At 54.1% G+C, this 27,999-nt stretch overlaps 1 protein-coding gene across 11 annotated transcripts; it reads left to right on the top strand.

The window, feature by feature from the left end:
- Positions 1-27,999, top strand: L3MBTL1 (L3MBTL histone methyl-lysine binding protein 1). Of its 11 annotated transcripts, XM_053992577.1 has the most exons (25): positions 3,805-3,885; positions 4,196-4,315; positions 4,729-4,826; positions 6,666-6,855; positions 7,074-7,236; positions 9,347-9,570; positions 10,244-10,388; positions 10,525-10,654; positions 11,308-11,431; positions 12,026-12,113; positions 14,173-14,264; positions 14,858-14,962; positions 15,719-15,854; positions 16,325-16,425; positions 17,470-17,621; positions 17,706-17,782; positions 18,157-18,242; positions 18,800-18,910; positions 19,156-19,270; positions 19,527-19,626; positions 20,547-20,744; positions 21,030-21,076; positions 21,780-21,937; positions 22,577-22,639; positions 23,554-27,999. In XM_053992577.1, exons 5-25 carry the CDS (start codon positions 7,101-7,103, stop codon positions 23,686-23,688), a joined length of 2,523 nt encoding a protein of 840 aa, XP_053848552.1. In that variant the 5' UTR covers positions 3,805-3,885; positions 4,196-4,315; positions 4,729-4,826; positions 6,666-6,855; positions 7,074-7,100; the 3' UTR covers positions 23,689-27,999. The 11 variants fall into 11 exon arrangements, with proteins under 11 accessions (XP_053848554.1, XP_053848550.1, XP_053848549.1 ...); XM_053992578.1 differs by lacking the exon at positions 4,196-4,315 and having other exon boundaries at positions 3,797-3,885; XM_053992579.1 differs by lacking the exons at positions 3,805-3,885; positions 4,196-4,315; positions 4,729-4,826 and adding an exon at positions 1-66.

Here is a 27,999-nt window from a genome sequence, read left to right as displayed (position 1 = left end):
CCGGGCCGGGCCGGGCCGGGCCGGGCAGCGCCGCCGGGGCTCGCAGCAGCGCCCGCCCGGGTGCAGGTAAGGAGCGCGGCCGGGCGCCGCCGGCCCGGGCTCGGCGCGTCCCCGCCCGGAATCGCCGCAGCCCGGTGTCCGCACGAGCGAGGCCCCGGCCGGGCCATCGGGGCCGAGCCCGGCGCTGACGGGGAAAGCGCCGACATCCCCCGTGCTGTAGCCACGCGGAGGGACCGGGGGGTCTGGGGCTGCCCCGAAGGCGGCGGGGCCGGGACAGCGGGAGCGGCTCTCCGGCTCCGGCCGGGCCGCCGCTGTGCCCCGAACATCGCCGCGCTGAGGGCCCGGGCCGGGCTCGCGTCCCGCCGGCGTCTGCGAGCTGCGAGGCGCTGCCCAGCCCCGGCCGCAGGGACCGCGCTGCCCCGGGCGAGCCTCTCCGGGCCGCCCCGGGGCTGGGAGCTCCTCGCACGGGGGACGGCCGGCCGGGTTTCTTCGGGTGTTTCTCAAAACACCGTGTGTGCAGGTGCTGTCCCGGAGCCTGCAGTGACAGCACTGCAGCCCTGGACAGGGCCCTGCAGCGTGGAGGGCTTTGATCTAGCCTAGCAGTGCACAAACACCCGAGGCTGTGGACAGGGTGCTCCACATGGTCCAGGACAGGTTCTGAACTGATTTTACTAGTTCTTACCTGGATTTCTTTACTAGTTATAAAACAAAATAAAACACTGGACAGTTAGAAACATTTTGAGGTCAGGTATCCATCCTGTTTATATGTTTCCATCTGCTTATAAGTGTGGAAGAATACCGAACTGTGGAGGTCTGGGTGGTGAGCGGGGATCCTGCTCTCAGGGGGCAGTGGAAGGTGGGTGTGGTGGTCCCTGTTGTCCTCCTCAGAAGTGGCCAGGCTTCAGGCTGCCTGCTGGCCTTGGCGTTCAGCTTCGATGGTGTCACCTCGACCCCTTTGGGGTGGCACATGGGATCACTGGCAACTGCTCATCCTCCCCACCTGTGGGTCTCAGCAGATCCACAGGCCTAAAAGCTGGTCCTGGTGACAGTGAAGCTCCTGGGGACAGCAGGTGACACCCAGCCTGAGTGTCTCTGCTTTGTCGTCCGTGTCTGAACCTAAAGCTGAAGGCAGCTTGCTGCTTTATTGCCCTTCTCCCTCTCATCTCCATTTCCACAGAATCTATTTTCTCTTTTGAAATGTGTAACATGAACAGCCTCTTACTGCACAGAGGGACATTTCATCTCGTTTTGACATGCTGATAAATACTGTGTCCTACTCCAAACCTCACCATGCTTCTAAAGAACCCAGGAGCAAAACTTTTTGGCCCCTGGTTTGTTCCAGAGGAGGCATTTGCTCCTGGCTTTGGAGCAGCATTCAAATTTGGAAGGGAAGAAGTGTGTGATTGTCTTTCTCCACTGGGCCACCTGCCTGTGCCAAGGGTGTTCCTGAGTGCTCCTGTGTGTTTACAAAGCAAGTATTTTCTGCCATTAGTCTTCTAAACACCTGCCCTGGGCAATGCCAGAAGACAGGGGAAGATCCAAGAGAGCAGCTCTCAGCCCCTCAGGTCTCTGTAGTGCTCTGGTGTGCCACTTGCAGTTTGAGCATGATCCCAGCTAGTGGTCTTTCTCAAAGGCTCAGTTTTGCCACTAGAGGCAATTAAAAATCCGTATCTCTGCTGATGGCAAGGATGGGGAAGTTCTCTGTTATGGCAGAGGAAATTCCTGAGAAAAATAATTTACAGAATCTCAGGCTGGGTGAGGCTGCAGGCACCTCTGCAGGTCACCTTGCCCAGCCCCTGCTCCATCAGGGCCACCCAGAGCCAGCTGCCCAGGATGTGTCCAGGTGGCTTTTGAGTCTCTCCAGGGATGGAGACTCCACTACCTCCCTGGGCACCTGCACCAGTGCTCAGCCACCCTCCCAATGCAGAAGTGTCTCCTGAGCTCAGAGGGCCCCTCCTGTGTGTCACTTGGTGCCCGAGGCCCCTGGGGCTGTCCCTGGCTCTGTCCCCTCTGCAGCCTCCCCCCGGGTATTTATCCCCAGGGATGAGATGCCCTGAGCCTGCTCTGCTCCAGGCTGGGCAGTGCCAGCTCTCTCAGCCTCTCTTCACAGCAGAGATGCTCCAGTCCCTCCATCACCTTCATGGCCCTGTGCTGGACTCTGTCCAATCTGTCCCTGTCTCCAGTACTGGGCAGCCCAGCTCTGGGCCCAGCACTCCAGGGCTGGCCTTACTGCTGTGAAGCAGAGGGAAAGGATCCCCTCCCTCCACCAGCTGTGTCGCAGCTCCCAGTGCAGCCCAGGACGCTGTTCTGCATTGCTGCAGGAGCGCATTGCTGGCCCATGGGCATCCTGGTGTCCAGTAGGACCTTTCCTCCCAGCTGGGTGGCTCCCAGCATGTACCAGTGCAGGTTTTAGGAATATTTGAAATTCTGAGAAGCCACTACGTGAATACCCATTAATATTGTTTGAATTAGAATACTTTAAGCCAATTTTGTGATGAACAGAAGCACCTCTCTCGAGCAGATCATGCTTTGTAAACACTGTCAGGGCTGTGCCGCAGCTCCGTGCCGGGAGCTACCCTCTCCATGCTCCTCTGTGGCCTGTTGCATGCAGCACGTCCCTCCTCTTCCCAAGGAGCAGATCACTCCCTGGCTCTGCCGTGGTTTGGTGAGAGGGTGTGTGTGAGAGTGTGTGTGAGGCTGTGGCAGAGCTGGAGGCTCGTGTGTACAGCAGCCCTGGAGATGCTCTGCAAGCCCCAGGGTTGCTGCTCCAGGATGTGGCTATGCCAATACCCAGAGATTCCTGTTGGCACAGCTAAACCTCTGTGAGTAGCAGGGCCAGTGATCCTGGTTGCCTTTAAGGGTGTGTTTTGTGGCCTGTGTCCTTCATCCTTGTGACTATGTGCACAGGCTGGTGTCCCCAGCTCTCTCAGGTGCTCAGGGTGGTCAGACTCAGGTGCCCTGTGCTAACAACCTTCCCTGCTGGGTGAGGGGCCATGCAGGGACCCCTTCTCTGTGCTGGTGCTTTGTTTCCTGAACCTGAGGGTTTGTCTTTGACAGAGACCACTGTTCAGAGACACTGATCCTGCTGTCAGAACTGGTTAGGATAGGCTGGTGGGGTCTGGCTGCAGACAGGCTCCATGTGCACAGCCCTCTTACGCAGAGACGGGATTCCAGGAGCAAAGCAGGAGGGACCAAAGCACTCCCAGATGAGAATTGTCTTGAAAAATTCTACCCTCCAGCAGCACATTGTGGTGTTCTCTGGAGGCACCATGTGTATGTGTGTGGGGGTTTCTTGGGGTGGCTTTCCTCCTTCCTGGCTTTTCCAGCCAGGAATCCTTGGCTGTCCCTCAGCAGAAGGCAGAAGTGAGGAGTCCTTGTGGATTTGGATGGGCAGCTGGCTGAGGAGTGGGGCTCACCTGCACCCTCTGTAAGATGTGGAGTTACACTCAATACCAGGAAAAATGGAGAAGTCAGGGTCTCACTGTAAAGGCAAAACAGCTGCAGCTCCACTGTTGCTCTTTTAAAAGCTGCATTTGGGAGGAGGGGTTGAAGGCTGCTGAGCAGCCTGGTTCTGTTTTGTCTGGGTGGGCAGAGCTTTATCAGATGTCACTGGGACATGTGTAAACTAAAAGTGTTTTAAGACAACAGCTGAAAAAAAACCCCATAAAGATTAATAAAGCTTTTGTTCAATATCTAGGGTAATCAGCAGAACAAATCATAGAATATCTTGAGCACAAGGATCCTGGTCCTGCACAGACACCCCAGCAATCCCACCCCGTGGCTGAGAGCATTGTCCAAATGCTCCTGGAGCTCTCCCGGGGAGCCTGTTCAATGCCTGACGACCCTCTGGAGTTAAAACCCTTTTCTAGCATCCAAGGAAAAAGTGTGAGTTTGGTTTGCTAATTGTTGTGCTAATTTGCAGATTTGCATCCTGGTAGGCGGGATAACGACCAGACTGGGTAAAGCCCTGAGCAGCCTGGTGTAATCCCACACTGCTGGGAGCAGAAGGTTGAATTACAGAGCTCGGAGGTTCCTGAATTATCCTGTGACCATATGGGTCGCTCCAGGGCTTGCAGGATCCCCTGAAGGGATCTCTGGGGCAGTGGTACCTCCTGGGCTCTGGCTCCAGGGGCTGAGGCCACCAGGGTTGTCTGAGCTGTGGGCATCCCCTTGATTACCTCTTTTCTGCTTCTAGGGAGCAGGGTTATCCAAAGTGTCTTTCTCCTGCTGTGGCAGTGGTGCTAGGGCAGCTCATAGCTGTGGCTGAGCCCCTTTTCCTCATGTAGCACTCCTGACCTGGGATACTTCACAACAGGTTGTTTTTATTACAAAAACTAGTGAATTTACATGATATAATTAATATATATTAGTAGTAAGTGTTTGAAGGGGTTAATATTTTTAAACATTTATGTAATATTAAAAATAGTTACTTTTTATTGGTATTACTTATAGAAAACAGAAACAACAGAGGTTATACGTTTATTACTAAAATTTCTAAAACTTTGAATCATTGGGGAATCAGCTGATGACTGTAGATGACTTTGTAGATAGGATTTGATTGAAGTTTTTAAAATGTTTTGTTTTTAGAGAGATTTTTGGTAGTTGAATTATTACTAATATTTGTATCTTTATATGGTGGTTTCACTTGTTGGGAAACACTTTTTACAGTAAAAGATTTGTATTTATGTTATATTTGGAATAGTACTGATTTGTATAGTGTCCTTCCAGGGGGTTTTATACCAGGATTTAAAAAACTGTGAGCTGCAAACAACACCTCCAATCCTGATTCTCAGGCCTCCAGGTGGGGATGGAGCTCTGCAGTCCAGGTATTGGCATGCCCACACCTGTGGGGCCGTGGTCCAGGGGCTGTGGGGGTTCTCCCAGGAATGCTGAGTTAAAAGTTTACCAGTGTGTGCTATGGTTGATGGGAGCAGTGTTGGTGGTAAATTGTTTTCTGACACCATGGAAGCCCCTGACAAGAGATGGGAGAGCCCTGGGAGACGCTGAGTTTCAGCTGTGGCAAGAGTGTGCTTACAGGTTCGCACCAACAGTGTTCTGGCAGCTCATGTGTGGCCTTGGAATAGAATTTGTGCTCCATGTGTGCTCAAAGGGCAGGAGTTGCGACAAGGAGTTGGGGAGGGAAAGGTTTCCACGAGCAGGACAGAAGTTGCTCCAGCCAGGAGTTCTGGGGCAAGCACTCACACTGCTGCTGAGGGACAGGTGAGGGGAACAGGAGGCACAGTTTGTGGTAGAATGATGGCATTGTTAAGGTTGAAGAGGACCTGTAAGATCACTGAGTCCAACAGTAGGGCAGGGCTGTGGGCTGGATGGCCTCCTCTGCCTCTTGGAGGGCTCCCAACCCTCTGAGCTAGGCTGCCCCAGTGCTGGGACATACCCTTGGCTGCAGTGAGGCCTTTCCCAGGAGGCTGCTGGAGGAGGACCTGTCTGGAGGTTAAGGCCTAAATCTCAGTTGTTTAGCTTTTCCAGTTTAAAGAACAGCACCTCAATCTGTAATCCAAATTCATTCTGTTCACCCTGAGCTCACAGTGTCCACAGCATCAGCCTAGTCCTGTAAGGATTTGGAGAGTGAACCACAGTCACAGAATATCTCAAGCTGGAAGGACACCAAAGGACCATCAAATCCAACTCCCTGCTCCTGGCACCCAAAATTAAGTAAAATTAAACCATAATGTTGACTACTGCTTTGCATTTCCTGAGCAAATATTTGCTTTTGTGTTCACATCAGAGACTGTAAGAAACTCAGGTGAAGCGTCATGAACCTGAGTACTGGATCTAGTTGTTTCTCTTCCTTTCTAGGCATTTCCAGTCCCAAATTCTGTTAGAATTTTAAAAAAAGGCAAAAGTTCCCACAAAATGAAGAGTTGTCCTTGAAATATTTGACCCAATGATGAATCAAGGATTGATTGGATTTAAGTGCCAAAAAAAGCAGATAGATTCCTACTGGCTATTAGGAAGCACTGAAACAGGTTGGCTGCTAAATTAATTTTGGCTTTCACTTGGAGTCTGGTGTCTAGATTAGTTTCTCAGTTCCTTCAGTTGTCCTAACACTTAACAGTGTTTTTCTGCACCTGGAGAGCCTGAAAGGTCTGTGATGTTTGCCAGTTGACCATCAGGTGTTTCTAGTCACAAACCTGACAGAACTGGGAGAAGTAGATCTTCCCCTCAATGTGATCACACCAGCCCACTCTGTACCCTCTGATTGTAACACCTTTATCTGAATGTCTCAAGTTTTAAAATTCCAGACTTTTTCCTTTGTAGCTCAATTCTTAGCTAACCCTCCTTCACCAAAATGATTATCCTCTTTTCCACATGGATATCTTGCTTTTCGAATTCAAATTGGATGAAGAGGAGCCAAGACATGACTGTGGTCCTCTCTAGCCCTGCCTCTATCCTGGCAGCAGGTGCTTTGGAGAGGATGCTGCTGCAACGTGGAGCCCCTGGGCCCATGGGTGGGGGGCTAGTCACAGCCAGAGAGAGCCAGTCATGCCCTCGAGGCCCTGACACTTTGCTTCCTCCTTGAGATTCACAGCTAGACAGGTTGAGCATCACCAGTCCCCTGAGAAACTCAGAGGGGGTACAGGAACATCAGGTTCCCCCCACTCACACCCCCAGTAACTCCTGTCACTTGTGAAATTCTCTTACAGCCAGTTAGAAGATCAAGGGTGACACTCTGACGGGAGAACGGGAAGGGGCCCTGCAGGGAGCTCTGCCTGCTCCAGGGTGAGATTTGGCAACTCTCAGTCACAGTCTGTCAGAGCATTGTGGGCCCCCGTGGGAGCCAGGAGCAGCTTGTGGTGGACCTGTTGTGCTCGTGCCATCTTATGGTCGTGCCAGGTGAGAAAAAATCCTCAGCATTTGCAGGCTCTAAGCTGGGACCTCACAACAGGGGCTTTCATGGGGCATGTTGGTGCCAGCTGTGACCTTCATGTGGGACCTTTAATAAATCTTTCAGGGATTTCTGCTGGGAGAGACCATCCTGTGCTGTCACATTCTCGCTCCTTTGTTGTGTTTATACTGGTACCCAAGTTGATTTGTTCCCCGCTGCCCTGCAGGGCTTCGCTGTGTGCCCAGGCAAGGTGATGGACAGCAGGGGGGAGATGGAGGTGGTGAGGAGCACCAAGGGCAGTGCAGCTGGGGAGGTCAGTGTCCACGTGGTCACCACCGAGAGCACTGTGCAGAGCACCCACCTGCCCACCACTGCCTTCATCATACCAGGTATGTGGAGCAGCCCCCTGCAACTGCTGCCTCCCCAGCCTGGAGAGCCCACATTCCTTGGGGAGCTGTGCTCCTCCCAAACCTTGGGAGGCAAAGCCAAGCTGCTGTTGTCATCTTGGATGTGCTCTGTGGCTATCCCACATCACTTAGACTGTTTGTGGTCAATCAAATCTTTCTGAGCTTTAAACTGAATCCCTGGTGTGAGGGGCCCTGAGCCAGGGCAGCACAGTGTGCTGGTACCTGCTCTGCAGGGCTGTGAGCTCCTGGGCTGCTGCATTAGCATGGAATCCCAGAACAGCTCAAGCTGGAGTGGATCCGTAAGGATCATTGAGTCCAAAACCTTGATCCTGCCAGGACCACCTAAAATGAAACCAACAGTACAAGTGTTGTCCAGACACTCCCTGAACGTGGTGCTGTGACCGCTTCCCTGGGGAACCTCTTCCAGGCACTGAGCAGCCTCTGGGTGAGGAAGCTTTTCCTAATGTCCCACCAGAACCTCCCCTGAGGCAGCTTCGTTCCATCTCCTCAGGTCCATTGCTGGTCCCACAAGGGGGAGATCAGCACCTGACCCCTGGGAGGAAGGTGCAGACAGCAATGGGATCACCCCTCAGCTTCTCTCCTCCCAGCTGAGGCCCACAGGTGGCCTCAGCTGCTCCTCCCAAGGCCTGCCCTCGGGACCTTTCACCATCCTGGTCCCCTCCTCTGGACACAACTCCAGCCCTCAGCTATCCTTTGTGTGCTGAGAGGCCCAAACTGTTCCCAGGGCTGGAGGTGAGGCTGCCCCAGAGCAGAGCAGAGCAGGACAGTCACCCACCCCCCTGATGTCCCCCGGGGCAGGGCTGGCCCTTGGGGCTGCCAGGACACTGCTGGCTCCTGTTCCACTTGCCCTCAGCCCAAAGCCCCTGAACCCCTCCCCCACAGTAGCTCCCCAGTCTTGGTCCCCAAGGCATACAACTTTTCAGGATTAACCCATCCTAGGTGCACAATCCAGGTCTTACTCTTGTTTCATGCATATGGTGATTGGATTGCCCAGCTCTCAGGTCCGTCCAGATCTCTGTGTAAGGCCCCTCTATCCTAAAGGGTGTCCACAGCTCCTCCTAATTAAGTGTTATTAATAAACTTACTTAATGGACATTCAGTTCATCCATCCAGATTATTTATAAAGAATTTAGGAGCACTGGCCCTAAACCCTGGGAACCCCACTGGTGATGGCCACCAGCCCCATGTGCACCCAGTTCCTGTAAGGCTTTGTACCCAGCTGTAGGAGAGTCATCATCCACTTGTTCACCCGATGGACAATGGACTGGATGAGCTCTGTACTGGACTTTTTTGTCCAGAAGGGTACTGTGACAGGCAGTATCAAGGCTTTGCTAAAATCCAAAAACTCACATCTATTGGCTTTGCTTGGTCAGCTTAGTGGGGTGACCTTTCCATAAAGGGAGATTCAGCTGCTTAACCAGGACTTCCCCTTGTGAACCTATGTTGGCTGTGACCAACGACTTTGTTGTCTCTCCAGTGTTTTTCAGTAACTCCCAGAATAACCTTCTCCATAATTTTACCAAGCACTGTAGTGAGACTGACAGGCCTGTAATTATCAGGGTCGTCCTTCTTACCCCTTCTTGAAAATTGGGACAATTTTGAGTGCAGCTGACCGGTGTCTTTTAGGAGGTGTTTGAGCAAAGCATGGTTGTGTGTTAGGTGAGAGGAGGAGTGTTCTCTAGAAGTTTTTCCTGGTGCCTCAGTTCTCACTGCAGAGAGGCCCTGGGTTTCACAGTGCGTTCCCTTGAAACACAACTAAACTGGAAATTGCAGCCCAGGAGCAAACTCCTGTCACATCAGGGCACCCTAGGCACAGAAACAGTCTGAGATCAGGCTGAAGTAGAAACCCTTGAATGTGGATAGTGTTGGTGCCACCCCCCAGCATGAGCCATTACTGGCTGCATATTTTTTTTTGCGTCACTCTGCTTCCTTTGTGCTTTGGCCCACAGCAGAGCCCTCACTTGGGAGACCATGTCCTCTGGGATCCTGGGCTGCCTTTGAGCCTTATTTGCATCAGTGAAGTGTTCTGTGTATGCCTCTGGCTGTTTGTCTCCTTTCTTCCCTTCTCAAGCAAACGCCACTGCCATCAACCTTCCCACGAGCACCTTAGAAATCCAGCGATTCCCTCGGGAGCCCCAGAGAAGCACAGGGGCTGAGAGGCCAGACAGGGGAGGAGGGAATGAACCCATCACAGCTGCTGTCATTCCCCAGATCAGCGGGGTGCAGACCTGCAGCACAGTCCGTGTGCTGGAATGGAAAGATGGGGTGGCAACTTTGCCTGGGAGTAACCTGCGGGTAAGTGTAGCCCTGGGCCACTGGGTTTGACCCCTCTGCCTCTCCCCACAGCTGCTTGTGGTTGTAAATCCCTCAGCCTGTGCCAGGTAAGGAGCACCAGGATGTGCCATGGGCCTCCTGCACCCCAGCTGGAGGATCCCTCAGCTGCCCCAGCTCTTCTTCTGCCCTATCCCTATGGCCCTGCCATCCTGGGAGCTTAGCACAGAGCTCACAGAGGTGCCTGGGGGGCTGCAGCAGCTCTGCCCTGCACAAGGAGGCACAGGGGTGCTACGTGCTGTGCAGGACATCTTCCCTTCCAAACTATGCTGTGGACTTGGCTGTGCCCCAGGTCCTGCCCTCACCCTGGGAGCAGCAGCCTTGTGCTCATCTGGCAGCAGGTGCCTCAGTGCATGACAGCTTGCAGAAAATGCACCCATTTCTCAGCTGCTGCTCAGCCTCAGGACACCTCATCCTTCAGCCACCCACCTGCCAGCTCCATCTGAGTGCCCAGCACAGGCTGCATGCAGGGCACCTTCACAAGGCCTGGGGTGCTGTGCTCACCTCTGTGCTCAGAAGAGTTGTCCTCTTGTCAGACACACTGATGAACATCCCTGTCCCTCATTTTCAGACCAACCACCCAGTTACATGTCTGTCCTGCTGAACTCTTTTTTCCTTGCTTTTTGTTCAATGACAGTTCCGGATAAATGAGTACGGCACGCTGAAGGTGGTGAGTGCTGATAAGATGCCTCCCGTGGAAGCTGTGAAGGAGGGTCACACAGAGAAAGATGGGGACTCCGAGGTGGCACCCCCCAGCAGAGACAATCCTACTGTGGCTCAGGGTAAGGGCATCATGGTGCCACTTGTGCGGTGGGCACCAGCATCCAGCAGATGCTGTCTGGTGTCCCCATGGATGAGGCAAATGTCTCCAGTGTCTGCTGTTCTTCTGTGTGCCTCACTGCTGCTCCTTTGTCGCAGACGTGCCGGAGCAGCCCACGGCAGAAGGCCTGTGCCACTGCGATACCTGTGGCCGCAGACACATGTGGGACGGGGCCCGGGAGGGCAGGGGCTTCTGCAGCGAGCACTGCCACCAGCAGTTCAAAGAGAGGTAAAGGAAGGGGGTCTGTGCCCTGCAGAGCCAGATCCATCCCTCTGCCCTCCCTCCCTGCCCTGCTCCACATGCTCCAGCAAGGGATGGGAATGCCTCTGCCTCCGGCAGGTGCTGGGGGTACCGTGTGTTCCGCTTGTTCCTGGAGGCAGGCTGGGGAAGGGAAACTTCCCAAGGGAGCAGCACGAAGCATGGGAGCTAGATTTTCTCCTGCCCAATTTGTGGCCTCGTTAACGCATATCTGCTGGAGCAGGAGGTTGCTGCATTGGGGGCTTCCAGGCTGAGCAGCAGTGGAAGGCGACAGGTCACGGGGGCATTTCCAGCCCTACTCCTGACCAGTGTGTGACTCTCAGGACTTGTTTTCCAGCATCTCTGGTGCAGCTTAGAGCCCTACTACTAAACTAGATCTCTTTTGATTCATCCCTGGGTTCAGGTTTCTAACACCCAAGTGTGTGAGGGTGACTCTGGCCTGTCCCTGGCTCTAACTCTTGACAACTTATGTGCGTACATCCCCCCACAGGAGGGGTGGGGGTATGTGTGAGTAAGAAATGGGGGGACAGTGACTGTCCAACAGTCCCTCCCTTACTGACACCCCAGGCAGTGTCACTGTGCTGCACTGGCTGCAGTGCTTGGCCCTCCTTCCCTCTGTGCAGGTCTGTCATTGTGGAAAATTCTGCCAGCAGCACCAATGCCACTGAAATCCTCAAGCCTGTGAAGAAACGAAAGAGGAAGGACTATCAGAGCCCCTCGGAGGAAGAATATGAATCTGAACAAATGGTAGGACAAAGACAGGGAGGGGGTTGGTGCAGCCAGTGTCCCAGGGGTTGGAAGCCAACCCTGCGTGCACAGATCTCATCGTGCTGCTCAGGGCTCTGTCAGCAGCAGGTCAAAAGGGAAACAGATTGGCCAAAATGCCAAAAAGACTTGAATGTGTGGAGATGAGGGCTCCTAGCAATGGGCTGGTTGTTTGGCGTGTGGAGCACTGAGGCCTGGGCAGTGCCAGACTGTCCAGGCTGGGCTGTAGGTACTGACCACTCTCAGCTGCTCTCTTGTGTCTGGGCCACCAGGGTAAGGGTTGAAGTAGGGGAGTGTCTGTCTATGTGCTAGTATCCTGGGGAAGGGAGGCATTTTGACAAGGTAAGGAAGCTCTGCTTGCCAGCCCTGACTGTCTGTAGCAGGTCCAGTCCATGTGTGATTGCTACCAGTCCCTGCAAGCTCCCATCACCAGATTCTCTGGCAGTCCATTTCTGGGCCAGGCATTGGTCAGACTGTGAACCTTCTGAGGGTGCACTATGGCCCTGGGCACCAGTGTGAGGATACAACACACAGCCAAAAACATCTGGGTTCTGTTCTATCTGTTCTCATGTCTAGGAGGAAAAGCAGGAAGAGAAGAAAAGCTCTGTGGAAGATTCTGCCATGAGCAATCTGGAGGCTGAGGCGTGGAACGGGAGCCAGCACGGTACGGAAGGCAGGGTGGACTGTGGGGTGAGCACTGCTGCTGGGGCTGGGGGGTCCCCCTGCAGGGTTGGACCCTTTAGGTGCTCCTGCAGGGTCAAACACCCACTGCAATGCACTGGCATGTGGTCCTGAAGGCTTGTGAGCTCCTCTGCTTGCTTGATCCTGCTCTCTCTGTCTCTTTCCATTTCTCTCCTTTCCTCTCTCTCTCTCCATGGGAAGGGGGCACCCTTACAGACACGTCACTGGCACTGGCCCGTGCTGGACAGAGCTTCCTGTCCCTCCCCTCAGGAGCTCAGTTTGTTACTGGCTCGTGGGCACTGTGTTTGCTCCCAGGGACACTGTCCTGAGCACAAACAGGACTGCACCACGTGTGGCTTTGCCCTTCTTTAGGATCGGCTCATGGGGAACTTCCCTCGTGGCATCAGGAGCTCACAAGTTTGGGAGCTGCTCGTGTAGGTGCAGTGCCACTGAAGCCCTGTGATTTGGTATTGTCTCATCCCGTGGGGATCTATTTCGGGACTGTATCACAGATCTCAAAAGCAGAGCTGTCGACATGGAAGGAAAGGAGACAAGCTGAGGGATGCAGTGTTTTCTTGGTTGGTTTCTTCCCTGCAGTGTCAAGGAAAACTTCAGGAAACACTGAAAATAAACATTCATGGGAAACCTTTTGACTTTGAGTACTGAAAGTCATACTCAAAATAATTTTAAAATTAAACTGTTACAACTTCATACTCCTCTGCATAACCAAGTGCAGGGAAGGTGGCAGGGGCCAGGTGTCATTAACCCCTGATGTTACAGTGAGTTAACCATCATTACAAAGGAATCTCAGATCTCATACCTGCTTCTCACTCTGAGCCCTGAGCATGTAACCTTCCCTGCTGCATACAAGTAAGCAGAGATGAGCTTTGTTACTTCAGCATTTTATTTTCTCTTATTTTAGAAGTACTTCAGCAAACAAAATACACACCTGGCTGCCTCAGTGCAGCAGTCAGTGTATGCTCTGACTCTTGGTGTATTTGCCATTTCCCAGAAGTGCAGAGCTTGTACTCAAAGATTCCCCAGCTATGCCTGGCACTTTTTCTATGTCTTAAGGAATAGTAAAAGTGTTTTTCAATCTGAAGATGTCAGCAAAGCAAGGTTAGTCACCTTGCTCACTGAAGTTCACCTTTAAATTCTTCCCTAAGTTTCTGGATTTTTTCCATTTCCTCTTCCCCTAAGCCCAAAGGAGGAAGGAGTAGATCTGTTTTCCTCCTGCATTTCTAGCCTGCTGTACCTATGGCTGTCTGCCATAGCTGATCTGCAGCTGGAAATTCCTCAGCTCTGGAATAGGCACAGCACCCCTGGAGTCCCTTCAGCAGCTGCAAATTAGGGAGACAAAGAAGCTGGAGAGCAAGAGACTTGGGTTGTGTCTCATAGGTCTTGGGCAAGGCCTTTGTGGCCTTCTGAAAGGCATGAAGGCTCACCTCCCTGCCTATGAAGAGACAGTACTGTCTTCTTTGTCGTGGGCAAACACATCTCTAGGGCATCAGAGTGGCCTTGCTGTGCCACGGGGGCTCAGGTGGCTCTCAGAGCAGAGGATAGCAGAGCTGGGATGTGAACCTGCTGCTGGTTTGACTGTCTAGGAGTCCCTTGCAGCTGGGAATGATTCCCAGACCTGTGCATGGATCCTGGCTTCCACAAATCCATCCTGTGTGGACACAGCAGATGTTCTGGCTGGAAGAGGGTCTGGTCAGGTCTGGTGTCCTGATGGCTCATCCCTCACACTCCCTGGAATCCCAGACTCATTGGAAAGGACCTTAAAGCCCATCTTGGTTTCACCCCCTGTCATGGGTAGGGACACCTTCCACTAGCCCAGGTGCCTTACCAGGACATGGTTCAGGACATTTGGGTCATGGGGGCTCCTGGCTCTGCCCCTCATCGTGCAGCCAGCCAGGTTTGCTGGAGAAGGGGCTCTGGAAGGATGGTGCTGAGCTTTGCAGGGATGCAGGACCCTGTGTGAGAGCGGGATGGGGCTGGAGCGGCCCTTCAGCAGCGTTTGTGTGCGTTTGTGCTGCGCTCAGGTGCCAGTGAGGAGAAGAAAGAAGGCTGGTCTTGGGCGTCCTACTTGGAGGAGCAGAAAGCTGTCGCTGCCCCTTTAGATCTCTTCCAGGATGTGAGTTGGGATTTTCCTGTCTTTTCCCCTCTTTTGTCTTCTCTTTTCTTTCCCTTTTTTTTTTCCCACCCCTCCTCCTTCTCCTCTCTTCCTTGCTTCCCTATTTTGTGGGACTCTGAGCAATAGCCAAGCTCCCATTGTCAGCTGGAAGTGGCTGGGCAGCCTCCAGTTTTGATTTGCCCAGAGTCCCACTCCCCAGCAGGTGCTAGCCCCATCCCAAACACCCCACCTTTGTCTAGGACACTGCTGTGACTCTGGCAGGGTGGTGGAGCCTCTCCAGCCCTTCCTGGGAGCCAGGTGGGCTCTCCTGAGGCTGTGCTGCAAACAAGTCAGGCCTGTGTCCTGCTCCCCCGGCTTCAGCTTTTACCCCAGGGACACCTTGCCCTGCCAATAGCAAGAGATGTAAATCCATAAGGAGGTGTAACACTGTTTTTTTCCTATGGGAAAAAAATAAAATTTGTATGACAACATAACCTGTGGCCCACAGTCTCTTGGTCCCAGCAGCTCCCATTGCCTGGTGGTTGCTCCCCTGGTGGGTTCTAGACCCAACCCCCTGTGTTGGTTTTACATTGTACTTTAATTTTTGTTTCCAGTACCAAGTAGCTTCCCAGCACAAAAATGGCTTTAAAGTGGGGATGAAGCTGGAGGGGATCGACCCGCAGCACCCATCTATGTACTTCATCCTGACAGTGGCTGAGGTGAGGAGCCTCCAGTGCCCATGTTCCTTGGTTGCTCCTGGCTACCACTCAGCCAGAGGCTCTGGGGCAGGGGAGGTGCTGCCAGATGGCCCCTGGAGGAGACAGGGCCTGTCGCTGCAGGAGATGAGCTGCTGCTCCAGCACCTCAGGCAAACAAGTAGGGAGTTCCCTGCCAGCTTGGAGGGACAGGACACAGCACTGTGGAGCTGTGTTGGTCTCTGTCACCCTGACACAGCACGGGGGGAGGGATTGTGGTGATGGCAACAGCTTATGTCCCTAAGACAGGTCTGAGCCCTTGAGATGGAGGATGTGGAGGCATCCCACTACTCTTCTTGTGTCCATGCAGATCCACTTTCCACTCAGCCAAGTGGCAGCTGAACCAGCCTTGCCTTGCAGAGCTCCCCAGGCAGCCAGTGTGGCATTTAGCCAAAATCTCTGCATCAGCAGCTTCCTAGGCTGCAGAAAAGGGAGTCTGTGCACTTGCTGGATATAGCAAGGTGCTCCACCATGGCATTTAATGCACCCTGAACATCCCTTCTTCAGGCTGGCTTGTGGTGGCTTTGCACTGACCTTGTTCCATGCTGGACACCCTTTGGGACTGGTTTGTGCCTCCCAGTTTGGGCACCGGCCTGTGATTGACTTTTGGCTTCCCAAAGTGAACCATGCTGAGCTGGTATGTGGGAGGGGGTGTGATGCTCAGCCAGGGACAGCAGCAGGTCTCCATGGCTCTTTCCTTCTCCTCCCTCCCTGCTGGCAGGTGTGTGGCTACCGGATGCGTCTCCACTTTGATGGCTACTCCGAGTGCCACGACTTCTGGCTGAATGCTGACTCCCCTGACATCCACCCTGCTGGCTGGTTTGAGGAGACGGGGCACACACTCCAGCCCCCCAAAGGTAAGGAGTTAATTCAGCTCAGGTGGTGGGTCATGCTGAAGGAGGGGGATGAAGAGTGGTTCAAATGTAGAGCTTGAGGTGGGGACAGGCTGGCTCCATGGGGCCAGGGAGGGACGCTGCTGTACGGGTGGAGTTCCACAGGATAACATTTCAGGCACCCATCTCTGCTTGCTCACATTTTGCAGCAAAGCCCTGTTGCTCTGGACCTCCCAGTGCCACCAGTTGTGGCCCAGGGCAGGCAGGACCCGAGGAGGAGCTGTGCTCTAGATTTCCACTCCACTGCTCATGTTTCCTAACACCCCTTCAAAACCACCTATCAGCCCTCAGCCATGGGCTTTGGGCATCCCAGGGCTGCTGCAGATCCTGCTGCAGCAGGATATGCTGGCAGGGTGACAATTGTTCAGGGATGGCCAGGCTCACCCTCACATCCTTCTGGCTGTGAACTAACTGTTCTCATTTCTCTTCCTGAGGGGTTGTAGGTTATAAAGAAGAAGAATTCAGCTGGACAAACTACCTGAAGTTAACAAAGGCTCAGGCAGCTCCTAAGCACCTCTTCATGGTCCGAAACACTGTGAGTAGCAGCATCTCCTTCCTGCCAGAGCCTACAGGTTCAGGTTTGATTCTTCCCCTCCAGCTGAGCAAAATGCTTCCTCTAGCACTGGGCTTTGCTTTGTCCATCTCACACCCCTCAAGCCCACAGTGCTGAAGAGCCAGGAGCATGTGTCACATTGTTGCTCAGGATCTGTAGCTTGGACACTCATTTGACATGCCCAGAATTGGTGCTGGTCTGATTATGTTTCATCCAGGTTGATCTCATGGACAATTAAATGTGAAGTATTGATGAGAAGTAACTACTATTCTCAGCAATTATTTGGCTAAAATATATCACTTAATGCTTCATAAGTATAATTCCTTTGCCTCTTTGTATATTTGTTGTTTCTGTGTCTGCCTATTTTTTTCACATGGAAGCTTGGGTAAGGAAAGTGGGAATATAGGAGAATGAAAATGCTGATTGTTCCTTTGTCAGCTGCAAAGGAAACTCACCCTACTGGCAAATCACCCTCTCCAAGTTACTTATTGGTCTAAACCCTGCTGTTCATTGCTGCAACAGCCCCACCAGTGTGTGCGATGCAGTGTTTTGCACAGAATCTGGATCCAAGAAATAAAGGCAAGGAAGGGAGAAGGCTCCCAGCTCCTCCTGCCATGCCTGAGGCATTGGTTGCTGCTGACTGACCAGAAACAAGTGTTTTGGGACAAAGCAGAACTAGTGTCAGTTGGAGGACTTTTTTTTTTTTTTTTTCCCTTGGAATTTACTAGTTACAGAAGATCCTGAAGGTCTGAAGATCACTTTTCCTCTTTCTTTTTTTTTCACTTTTCCTCTTTCTTTGCTTTGAGTTGAGTGACCCAGCTGAGTTATTTACCTACTTCCTCTTTCCTTGCAGTGCAGCACACTGCCCATCTGGGAGCCTCAGTGGTCCCAGGCCTGTCTGGAGGTCAGATGGGGTGTGGTTTTTGGAAGGTTTGGGCAGGTGCCTTCTTGCAGCAGGCATAGGCAGTGGTGAGGAAGGAGCTGGGGCTGCAGCTCTGAAAAAGCCCTGCCCCTCTCTCCTGCCAGCATGAGGCTTCTCCAGGCTTCAAGGTGGGCATGAAGCTCGAAGCCGTGGACCGCATGAACCCTTCCCTGATCTGTGTTGCCACAGTGACTGACGTGGTGGACAATCGCTTTCTGGTGCACTTTGACAACTGGGATGATACTTATGACTACTGGTAAGTGTACTGAGGCTCTTGGGAGCCAGTGGTGGGGAGACACCCACAGAGGGCCCTGTGTAAGAGCTTGGGTATGTTTTCTAGGTGTGATCCCAGCAGTCCATACATCCACCCAGTTGGATGGTGTCATGAGCACGGCAAACCCCTCACACCTCCTCAAGGTGAGTCAGTGATTGGTGAGGTGCAGCCTGGGAGTGCATCCCCTTGGGAACAGGCTTTTCAAGGTAGCATGGGGGTCCTGGGGACACAAACCTCCTGCCAAGGCTCCTGTAAACATGTTCAGGTGCAGCATGGTGCTTGTGTTAGGCCAAGTCTCCACTCTGAGATATGAGGAGGACCCCAGCTGTCTGTGCACACTCAGCTGTTTCTGCTTCCTTGTACTGTGGTCCATGAGAAAGTAGCAGCACTTCTTGGTGTCTCTCAGGTTCCCGTGTGCCCAGCAGACTTGGTTGGCCCTCGAAGGCAGTCGGGCATTCTGGGGTACTTTCTGACTTCCTGCAGGCATGTCTTACCTTCTGCATCTTCCCTCTTCCAGATTATCCTGATCCTGACAACTTCACCTGGGAAAAGTACTTGAAAGAAACTGGAGCATCTGCTGTCCCAGCTTGGGCCTTTAAAGTGGTGAGTGTCACATCATCTGCTCCACTCCACCTGCGCAGGAGTTTGGGTTTTCTTCATTGTCAGGTCTTTGCTTTTGTGACAAGCCTAGTGATGTTCTGTATTTTCCTGCCAGAGGCCTAGGCTTTGGATCTACACTCAGAGTTCAGAAGTCAGGGGTATCCTGGGCAAATAGTTCAAAATTGGGAAAAATGAGGAGTATGACTGTGCCCTCAGCTAAACAGGAGCTGAGTGATGGGAAATAATTTAGGTTTGCTTGATTAGTTTTTGTGTCAAACTGCACCACCAGCAGCCGTGTCCAGCCAAGCGTGGTTACAATATATATCCCCAAAATGTGTCTCTTAGAGATCTTCTTCCCTGGGGCACATCTTGTTAAAGACAACTCAAATGCAGTGAGTCTGTTTCTGCTTTCTCCTGTTGCCACTGTGAGCTGGGATGGCTCTTCCTGGCCAGGCCAGGGCCAGGCAGGGACCTGGGCTCGAGGGGGACACAGTGCTGGGAAAGCTGCTGAGGGGGCAGGAGCCTGAAGCTCCCTGCTCCCCCTGACTGGGCTCTTCCAGCGCCCGCCCCATGGCTTCCTGGTCAACATGAAGCTGGAGGCAGTGGACAGGAGGACTCCTTCCTTCATCCGAGTGGCCAGTGTGGAGGACGTGGAAGATCACAGGATAAAGGTGGGTGCTGGAGCATCGGTACTGAGCCTGTGTCCAGGCACTGTACTAGCTCACTCCTGCCCTTCCCAGCTCACTGGGAATGTGCAAATGTGGGCAGGTCCCAGTGCCTGGCTCCAGGAGTGGAGAGTCTTGTGCTGCACTTCAGCTCTACCCTGCTGCTTGCTCTCAACTAGGAAGGATCCAGAGCTCCTCTGGAGAGAGGTGTGCTGGCATTTGAAGGGTGACCCCTCTACTTGCTTCCCCAGGTCCACTTTGATGGCTGGAGCCACGTGTATGATTTCTGGATTGATGCGGATCATCCGGACATCCATCCCATGGGCTGGTGCTCAAAAACAGGACACCCATTGCAGCCTCCTCTCAGTAAGTGCTGCACCTGTGTCAGCTCCTCCCTCCAGGGCACAAGCACACCAGACACCTCTGTCACTGCCACCTGCCCATGCACAGAAATGGGAGCACAGGTTCTGGCTGAGAATGGGAAGGGAGGAGAGGCCACTCCATGGATTTGTCAGTTGGAAAAGCCCTCCCTGTTTAGTGCAGGCAGGGAGCCCAGAGCCCTGGCTCTGCCTGGGCTTGCAGCTGTGACAGCCTTTCTCCTGTTCCTCTCCTCTGGCTGCAGGGCCAAAGGAACCAGCCTCCTCTGCCCATGGGGGCTGCCCGAGCCTTGGCTGCAAGACCATCCCTCACTCCAAGAGCTCCAAGTACAGCTTTCACCACAGGTGAGCTCCCTGGCACAGCCTGGAGGGGCACAGCTGCTTCCCTGCCAGGCCGGGCCAGCTCTTCCTCTGCTCTTCCTCACCTGCCACTCCCACCAGCATCCAGCCTTTCCCTGCACTCACACCACATCTGGCTCTGCCCCCTGCTCCCTGGGCAAGGCCCGAGGGCAGCAGCAGGACCCCAGCTGGAGTAACCCCTGTGAGCCCCTCCTGTGCCTGTCCTGTTGCCCCAGAACCCCTGAAGGTGTCCTGTGTGCCCACCTACCATGGGCACCTGTGGGCTATGGAGAGGACAGTGCAGATGCTGTTCAGTGACACCAGCTGTGACAATGCTGTCCCCCCCACCCCTCCTGGGTGCCTTTCCCTGTCATGCTTTGAGCTGGGAAGTCCCACGAAGGAGCAGTGTATGGTTCCAGCTCAGGCAGTCACCTGAGGGACCTTTTCCAAGGGAAGCCAGTCTGTGTCTGGTGCCAACCCCAGCACTAGGCTGGTGTCTGGAAGAGCCAGTATGGTGGAGTATCTGTGAGGATGGGGAAGGCAGGTGTGCCTCCTGGGGGTTTCTCTGCTGGCTACGCTCCTGGCACATGCTTACTGCTTGCTCTGAGGCTGGTCTGGATGCTGTGGGGGCAAGGGAAGATGGAGACTCTGGGAGCCCTGATGAGCTGCTCAATCAGCACATGGGTGCCTTGCCCAGGCTTGCAGGCATGGCAGAGGTCCAAGGTTTGTACCTGGAGGGACTGGCTGTGCCCTGCTCCTGCCCCCAGCAGCCTGGCTGCAGGAATTTGCTCAGCACATCTTTCCTCTGCCTTCCATTGCCAGGGCAATGGCTGCCTGTGCTCAGAGGCAGAAGGGTGGCCCTGCTGGCTTGTCACCCGATGCTGCTCCAAGCTGGGCCCAACGCTTGTGTCCCCTCTGTTCTCTAGGAAGTGCCCCACACCAGGCTGCGATGGCTCAGGCCATGTGACGGGGAGGTTCACAGCCCATTACTGCCTCTCAGGGTGCCCGCTGGCAGAGAAGAACCAGGGCAGGTTGAAGGCTGACTTGTCTGACACCGAGGCCTCGACACGCAAGAGGAGCCCAATGGGTTTCCCTCAGCGAAAGAAATCTCGGCACCATGGAAGGTAGGAAGCCAGTGAGCCCCGTGCGGGGAGGGCCCCTGTGCCACCACTGCCCGCCCTGGCAGGAGTCACCAGGTCGCAGAGGCTCCTTGGCCTTGGTCCTGCCAGCTCTGCCGGGCACCTCTCTCGCTTTTTCTTCCCATGGTTTCTGGCTTTGGCTGTCAGCCCTTTGGGTCAGGGCCCAAGGGGTCCCTGCTCCCACTGCTGAGGTGTTGCTCTGGGTGCTGGGGAGGAGGGCCCTGGGGCCAGTCCCAGCCCAGCCGGACATCAGTCTTCCTGTCTCTTTAGAGGGAGGCCTCCAAAGTACCGGAAGATCCAGCAGGAAGACTTCCAGAGTAAGTGCCATCCTCTCCCATGGTGTCATTGCAGGGCAAGGCTGGAGGAGCTGGGGTGGGTGGGGGTGCTGGGGATGGGTCTCCCTTGGCTCACACAGGTCCACCCCAGTGAGGGGCTTGTGTTCAGCTGCCAGACTCGACCACGGATAAGAGACGTTCCAGCCTTGTGCCAGGGCTCACAAAGCTCCCTTGATTTGGCTCTGGGGTTATGCCTGGGAGTCTTTGAGTGCTTTAGAGCATCGAACTAGGATCCTCTCCATGGCACTGTATTTTCTGTGCTGCTTTGTCCTCTTCAGACAGAGGTGGTGGGAAGTTGTGCCCCAAAATTTCAGTATGGTTGTGAAGTGCCAAATTACTGCTGCCACACAGAAACTGATGCTGGACAGTTGGCCTGGCATTTAGTTCTGATGCCTGACAGAAGCAAATGCCTGATGTGTATTCCATCCAGCATCCCTTTCACCATAGGCTGTCCTGCTACCTACCCCACCGCTGGGAGTGAGTAGAAAATGAATGATTAAAGGTCATGAGAACAAGGCAAAGCCAAGCTTGTCTAAACTTCTTTCCCCAGGATCCCTAATCCCATCTAAGCGAACACTTGGATACACTGAAACCCTGTTGACTCAAGGGACAGCCACTGGCTCTTGATACCTGCATGGGATGTTCTCATCTTTTACCTCATTCACACATTGTGCTTTATCCCCAGCTATTTCTTCAGACAATGTGCACCAGTCACTCTTCATGTCCGCCCTGTCCGCCCACCCCGACCGCGCCCTGTCCCTGTGCTGGGAGCAGCACTGCAAGCTGCTGCCGGGGGTGGCTGGCATCACAGCAGCCACGGTGGCCAAGTGGACCATCGATGAGGTGAGGTGCTTTGGACAGTTCCGTGCTGGCCCCTGTTTTGCTGGCATGGCTGGGAGCGCCCTGCCCAGCTGTGCAGCACCGTGGCACATGCACCAGGCACTTCAGTGGCCACGTCCCTGGGCTAGCAAGGGGGGATCTGCTGGACACGTTGTCACTTTTGTTCACTTTCTTGGGCAGCTATGGTGACCCCTGTTAAGGCCTGAATAGGTGGAGGAGCTCTAGCACCAGCTCCAGCAGCCTCTGCCTGCCTGACTCAGGCACTGGCACAGGCTGTCCAGGGCAGTGGTGCAGTCACCATCCCTGGAAGAGTTCAAAAGCTGTGTGGATGTGGCACCTGGGGACATGGCTTAGTGGTGGCCTTGGCAGTGCTGGTCAGTGGTTGGCCTCAATGACCACAGAGGGCTCTGCCAATCTTAACGATCCCCTGATGTCCTCATGACCCCCTGGGTGCCCCTCTCAGGCCAGTGCCTGTGCCTGGGGCAAGGGGTGGGCTCTGGCATGGGAGGGCAAAGCCACTGCAGCCTCTGCCCCAAGAGCCCCGTGGCACCTGCAGAGCTCAAAATGTGAGGATGTGGGACTGGGGGGGGTCTCCAGCCAGAAACGTTGCTCTGTCTTGACATTTCTCTCATTTATTCCAAGGTTTTTAGCTTCGTGCAGACTCTGACAGGCTGTGAGGACCAAGCCAAGCTCTTCAAGGATGAGGTGAGAAGGGCTGGTGGATGAGACCAGGGGGTCAAGGCCCCCACGAGGGCCAGGAGGAATTAGCCAGTGGCCTTCTTGCAGTGGCTTGCTGCTGGATGCTGAGGGCAAATCCAGCACCTGGCAGTGGTTCTGCCCTGCAGCCCCACTGCATGGGAGTGTGCAGCCGTCTGGCTGTGTCCATATGGGGCAGGAGGGAAACTGCTGAGCCCCAGGGAGCTGTGCTGCCGTGTTCTCCCAGCATGGGGGACAGAGGGCCCCTCTGTGGGGATGTGGATGGGGGGCATGAGGAGGATGGTGCTGCAGCCTGAAGAGCACCATTGCCTCCTGTGGGGAGCTGCTCCTCCTCACCCTTTCATCCTTCCCCCTCTGCCCCTCTCACCAGCACAGCAGTTGGGTGGCACTGCTGCCTGTCAGGGTTGGCGTTTTTGGATCCTCTGTGGGCACACGTGGTGAGGGTGGCTCTGACACCTGGGGCTGATCCTGGGCACCCTGGCTACAGCCACTGTCACAGCCTGTGTGGGAGTGGCCCCTGTGCTTTAAGGGTGCTCAGGCAGGCAAAGCTGAACTGGGGCAGCAACCACAAGTGCTGGTCCTTGGAGTAGGGAATGGATGGTTGCTTGCCCAGAGCAGGTTGTGGTGGCTCTGTGCTGTGCCCGTGGGGCTCCAGCATAGAATCCCAACCTGGCTGCAGTGTGGGCTCCTGGGATGGCCCTGGAAGGGCTTCTCCCCCTCTGCCCTGTTCCTGGGCACATGAGCTGCCAGCTGGGGTTTCCCTGGGGAGTGCTGTGGGTGGGCCCTGCCCTGGTCTCTGGAGTCACCTGTGGCTTCTGCCCAGGTCATGCTGGTGCTGGCTGTCTGCAGGAGTGCCAGCCCAGGTTTGCAGTAGTGCCTTTTGTCCCTGCTCTCCTTCCCAGATGATCGATGGCGAGGCGTTCCTCTTGCTGACACAGGCTGACATCGTCAAGATTATGAATGTCAAGCTGGGTCCGGCACTCAAGATCTACAATGCCATCCTCATGTTCAAGAACGCTGATGACACCTTAAAGTGACTTCTCTTGGCCCAACCGGGACCCTCCCTCCTCACTGGTGCTGCCAAACTATCCAGTCAGGACAAAGATTCCCCCAGCCGACCGCAGCTTGTCACATCCTGCTCATGTCCGCCTGGATGCCACATCTCCCCTCTCCCACCAGTCCATCTCCCATCCTGTTCCTTGCACGCTGCCCTTCTGCAGCGCTGGGCCCAGGCTGGCCGCAGGCCTCGGGGGCGGTGGCAGGGAAGGAGGGAGGATGTGGCACTGGCCCATCTTAGTGCCACAGCTGCCCCCACTGTGTCCTGCTGTGCCTGCACTGGGTCAGGAGTGCTGAGGGCCGGGGAAGCATTGTGGAGGGTACAGGTGTCAGCAGAGGACTGACACCTGCTCAAGTCACCCAGGCATGGCAAGGGACTGACTGCCTGCATCCATGTTCACACCCACTTAAAGGCTGCTGTTGCCTTTGCTCAGCAGGTGAGAGAGATTTGGGATTTTTCCCTCTGTATGATCCTCTGGGGGTACTTCTGCTAACACCATTTCCAAGGGACATTCTTGAGGAGCTTCTGCTCATTTTGCCTTTTTCTCTGAATTCTTTTGACTTTCCCTTTTTAAGGCCAGTTGATGACTGCTTTGCCCCTGCACTGCACTGCAAACCAGTGGCCACCTCTTGCCCCTTCACAGAGCAGCTGTCCTGGCAGCTGCTCTGCTTACGACCAGCACCTGTGCTTTCTTCCTCTTTCCTGAAATTCAACAGCCTCAGGGCCCTGTCAGGCCAGGGCTGGCTGGGTGCAGAAAAGGCTTCATTTCTTCTTGCGCTTCAGACTGTTTGGTCCAGCACTTCTCTGGGAGAAAGGATGCTTGGATAGCTTGTTCCCCTTGCACCTATTAAAGAGCCCTCTACAAAGGAAGTCGGGCTCACTTTGGTCCTTGTATTAGGAGCAAGGCCCTCTCTAGGATGGAGACAGTTGCCAAGGACAAGAAGCATCCATTGCTCCAATAGGCAGATCCACAGTCGCTTCTGAAGGTATTCCTGAGTTGGCTGAGTCAATTCTGCCAAGCTGCCTTCTCTCCACTCTTTGCCCTCACAAGACACCCAGGTTTTGGTGTCTGAAGAGCAGGATCTTCTGCTGTCCCTAGATACCTTATGTGCAGAGCTAAAAGAAATCCAGCACTTAGCTGGTTTGTTTCTGTCCTTTTCAGAACATAGCATCTTTCCAACAGAGCCGCAGGCAGTTTGGGAATGCTCATGTAACACTGTCCCTTGTGATGGAGGAGGGACCAAAAGGCTGCAGAGCCAGAAAAGCCAACATTCCTGGGGGTCCTGGCAGAGTCCCAGCAGCTTCTGATAGGCCCCTGTACCTCCTGGCAGTCCCTACACTGCTCTCCATGGTCCATCATCCTGGCACACCTGCTGTGGGAGCTGTTGGAGCAGGGGCTGGCTGTGCAGTGCTGGAGGATGGCCACCTGCCCAGATGGCCACCTGCCCAGGGATCCAGTCCCAGGTCCACTTCCTTTCCCATTCCCAACAATGACATTCCAGTAGTAAAACAGCTTCCCCCCTTTCCCAGTGCCCAAAGACATGGATGCAGAGGTGTGAGCAAGTGCACCAGTAACTTGTCCTGGAGCTGTGCTGCCTTGGGAGGCACTGTCACATCTGGGTCAACTTGTTTGAGGCTTCCCATGGAAATGTAGCATTTTGACTCTGTTATTGAATATTTGGGGTCATGTTTGACCTGCTCTTGAAATGTCTGCTGCTTGCTCTTCCCACAGGACTTGCAACTTGTCCATGCCTTTGTTTTGTCACTGCTTGGGTTTGATTTAGGCAGCTTTCCTTCTCCTTTCCTTTTTTATGTCCTTGCATCTTTTCAAGCACTGCAGTGTGGCCAGCTGTGGAGCAGGTGAGTGAGAAGAAACAGCTGTGTTCCTGGGTCCCAGAGTCACTCCCTGAGCCACCCTTCATCTGTAGGAAGTGGTGTGGAAGTTGGTCTCTTTAGCTGATGGAGAGTCTCTTTCTGGGCAACTGTGTGCTAGGGTAAAAGAGGAGGAGGCCTGGGACCTTCAGCCCAAACTGTGAATGGTGCTGAGACTTTTCCGGGTTTAATCTGGAATGAAGAGGCTCCCTCACACTGGACACAAACCTTGAGCTTGCAAGGACCCATTTTAGGAAAGCATCCTGTTCTCATCTGCTGTATTCCCATGTGTGAAGTCATTCCTCCTGCTGGGGAAGGGACTGAGCACCATCCCAGGGTGCTGGGAGAGGAGCTGCTACCCAGGCATCAGATCTGAAACTACTGTGAAGGAGGAAGAGCCTTCTGTCTCACAGGGCTGCCTGGGAGAGCAGAGGTGGTGAGGAGCTCAGAAGATCCTGCTGAAGGGAAGAGGAGCCATGAGCCAAACCCTGGCTGCCCTCCAGGGCTGGGTACAACCAGCACCACCGCCTCTTGCTCTGCTGCTGGGTGCAGCCAAGCTGTACTCTGCCTGGGCACCAGCCACACAGGCAGAGGTGCATCGCCACACTGTGCCAGCCATGGCACCACCTACCCTGGGCTCTCCTCACCTCCCTCTTAAAAGCAGACATGACCTGGACTGGACTGCCAGGGTGCTGCCCCTTGTTTGGGGGGTCTGGCTGCAGAGCTGGAGCCCAGGTCCCCACCAGGTCTGATCTGTGCTGGGAGCAGTTGTCAGGAACACCAGTCCCATTGTCACACACCTGCTGGATTGAGCATCACTTCCTCAGCCTCTCAGGCTGATGTACCTGTTGGGGTACAAAGCTGCTGGATTTGTCTGGGTGAGGGAGTTACAGGGTTTGTAGGTGGTCAAGGGCTATTTACTGTTAAAACGTGTAACCTTCTGTGTCCTTTAAAACCAAACTCAAAGCATTGTGTATGTGTGGATGGGTGATTGTGGGAGTACCATGATGCCATTCTCCTGCTGTTGGTGTGTTGCTGTTTTAGGGTGGGGGTCTCCAGGGCTGTGGAGGCAGCAGATGCCCATCCCACAGTCTCATGTGATGTGTCCTCTGTGAGCAGTTGTCCCTGGTCCCAGCAGGGAAGCCCTGGTACCAGCAAGAAGGAAGGTTTGCTGCACCCCTGGCCTTGGTAAGTCCTCCATCCCCACAGAGCATTGAGTGGGAATCCCCCCTCAGGGACTGTTAAGGACAGTTGTGGCCAAGGCAGAAGCACCAAAGTTTTCTGTCCTTCCCCTGTTGCCTGACCCGATTCCTCACAGTGACGTTTACTGCTGTGTCACCAAGAAGTCAGAGAGGACAGTGGGCTGGGTCTGGCCCACAGGTTCTCCTCTAGGGCCTTTCTGAGAGTTGTAACTGCAGCCAGCATTTCTAAGTCAATGAAGAATTCTTCAAGTCAAATGTTTTTCTGAGTGGAGGTCCCCAAGTCTCTTTCTGCCATTCCTGCCTCTGCAGCTGGTGGTGGCAGGGCTTAGCTGGAGCCATGGGAGAAGTCCCACTACATGCTCCAGCCTCAGTTATGGGGTGTCTCCTGGGAGGGCTGGTCTGTGGCTGACTCTGGGTATGTAGGAGCAGTTGGAGCCTCTTAGGAAACTGTTTTCTCCTCCTCGTGGAAATGGGCAGCACTGGGACAGCGCAAGCCAAAGTCTCCATTTCCATGGGAGCAGCCAGCCTGGAGCTCAGCAGGGAGGGTGGCCGTGCCTGCCCCAGCAGAGCACAGCCACATGCCCTCGCCTTCCTCCGCTGCTCTCCATGGCAATCACAAGCACTTTCAGAAGAGAAAAGTACCCTCCAGTGGTTTAGGAGGGCTGGGGTCTTAGGGCAGCTGCTGCCACAGGGGCACATCTGGGCCCAGAGGTGCGATGGGGTTGTTGGAAGAGGGAGCCAGGGGAGGGGTATGACTTTGCCACTTGGGTTCCTCACTCCTCATCCTCCAGGAGAGCTCCTCGATGCAGAGAGGGAAAGACAGGAGGGCTACAGCTTGGCTCCCTTCTTCCAGCCTAGCCCTTCCTTCTGGGGCCTGAGGCTCACTCGTACTTGGAGGGGGGAATGGGAACCATATTGTGGAGGGAGTGTGATTATGATAACAAAAGCTTTTTTGCACTTTCATTCATTTTGCACTCTTTCTTAATTTCTTTTTTTCTGTGTTTTTGATATTGGTGCCTCCTCTCTGTGTTTTCATAATGAAAATCCTTCTGTTGTAGCCAGTGCAGCTATTCTGGAACTGTGTGTCCTGAATGTACAGAGATTTAAAGGCTCTATATATATAAACTTATAGTGGTACAAAGGTAAATTTATATATATAGATGATGGTGTGATATGTTTTGTCAGTGTTTTAAAATAATAAACGAATGTGAGCAACA

The sequence above is a fragment of the Vidua macroura genome, chromosome 17, assembly GCF_024509145.1.
Source record: "Vidua macroura isolate BioBank_ID:100142 chromosome 17, ASM2450914v1, whole genome shotgun sequence".
Lineage (NCBI taxonomy): Eukaryota > Metazoa > Chordata > Aves > Passeriformes > Viduidae > Vidua > Vidua macroura.
This window is presented reverse-complemented; position numbering and strand designations above follow the sequence as displayed.

What these genes read in the sequence shown, in the direction of transcription:
- L3MBTL1 (XM_053992573.1), top strand. Translation starts at nt 3,799, where the DNA reads ATGCTCCTGGAGCTCTCCCGGGGAGCCTGTTCAATGCCTGACGACCCT. An exon ending in CACCAGCAGTTCAAAGAGAG is followed by an intron (nt 10,655 to 11,307) that starts GTAAAGGAAGGG and finishes CCCTCTGTGCAG; the next exon opens with GTCTGTCATTGTGGAAAATT. An exon ending in CACACTCCAGCCCCCCAAAG is followed by an intron (nt 15,855 to 16,324) that starts GTAAGGAGTTAA and finishes TCTCTTCCTGAG; the next exon opens with GGGTTGTAGGTTATAAAGAA.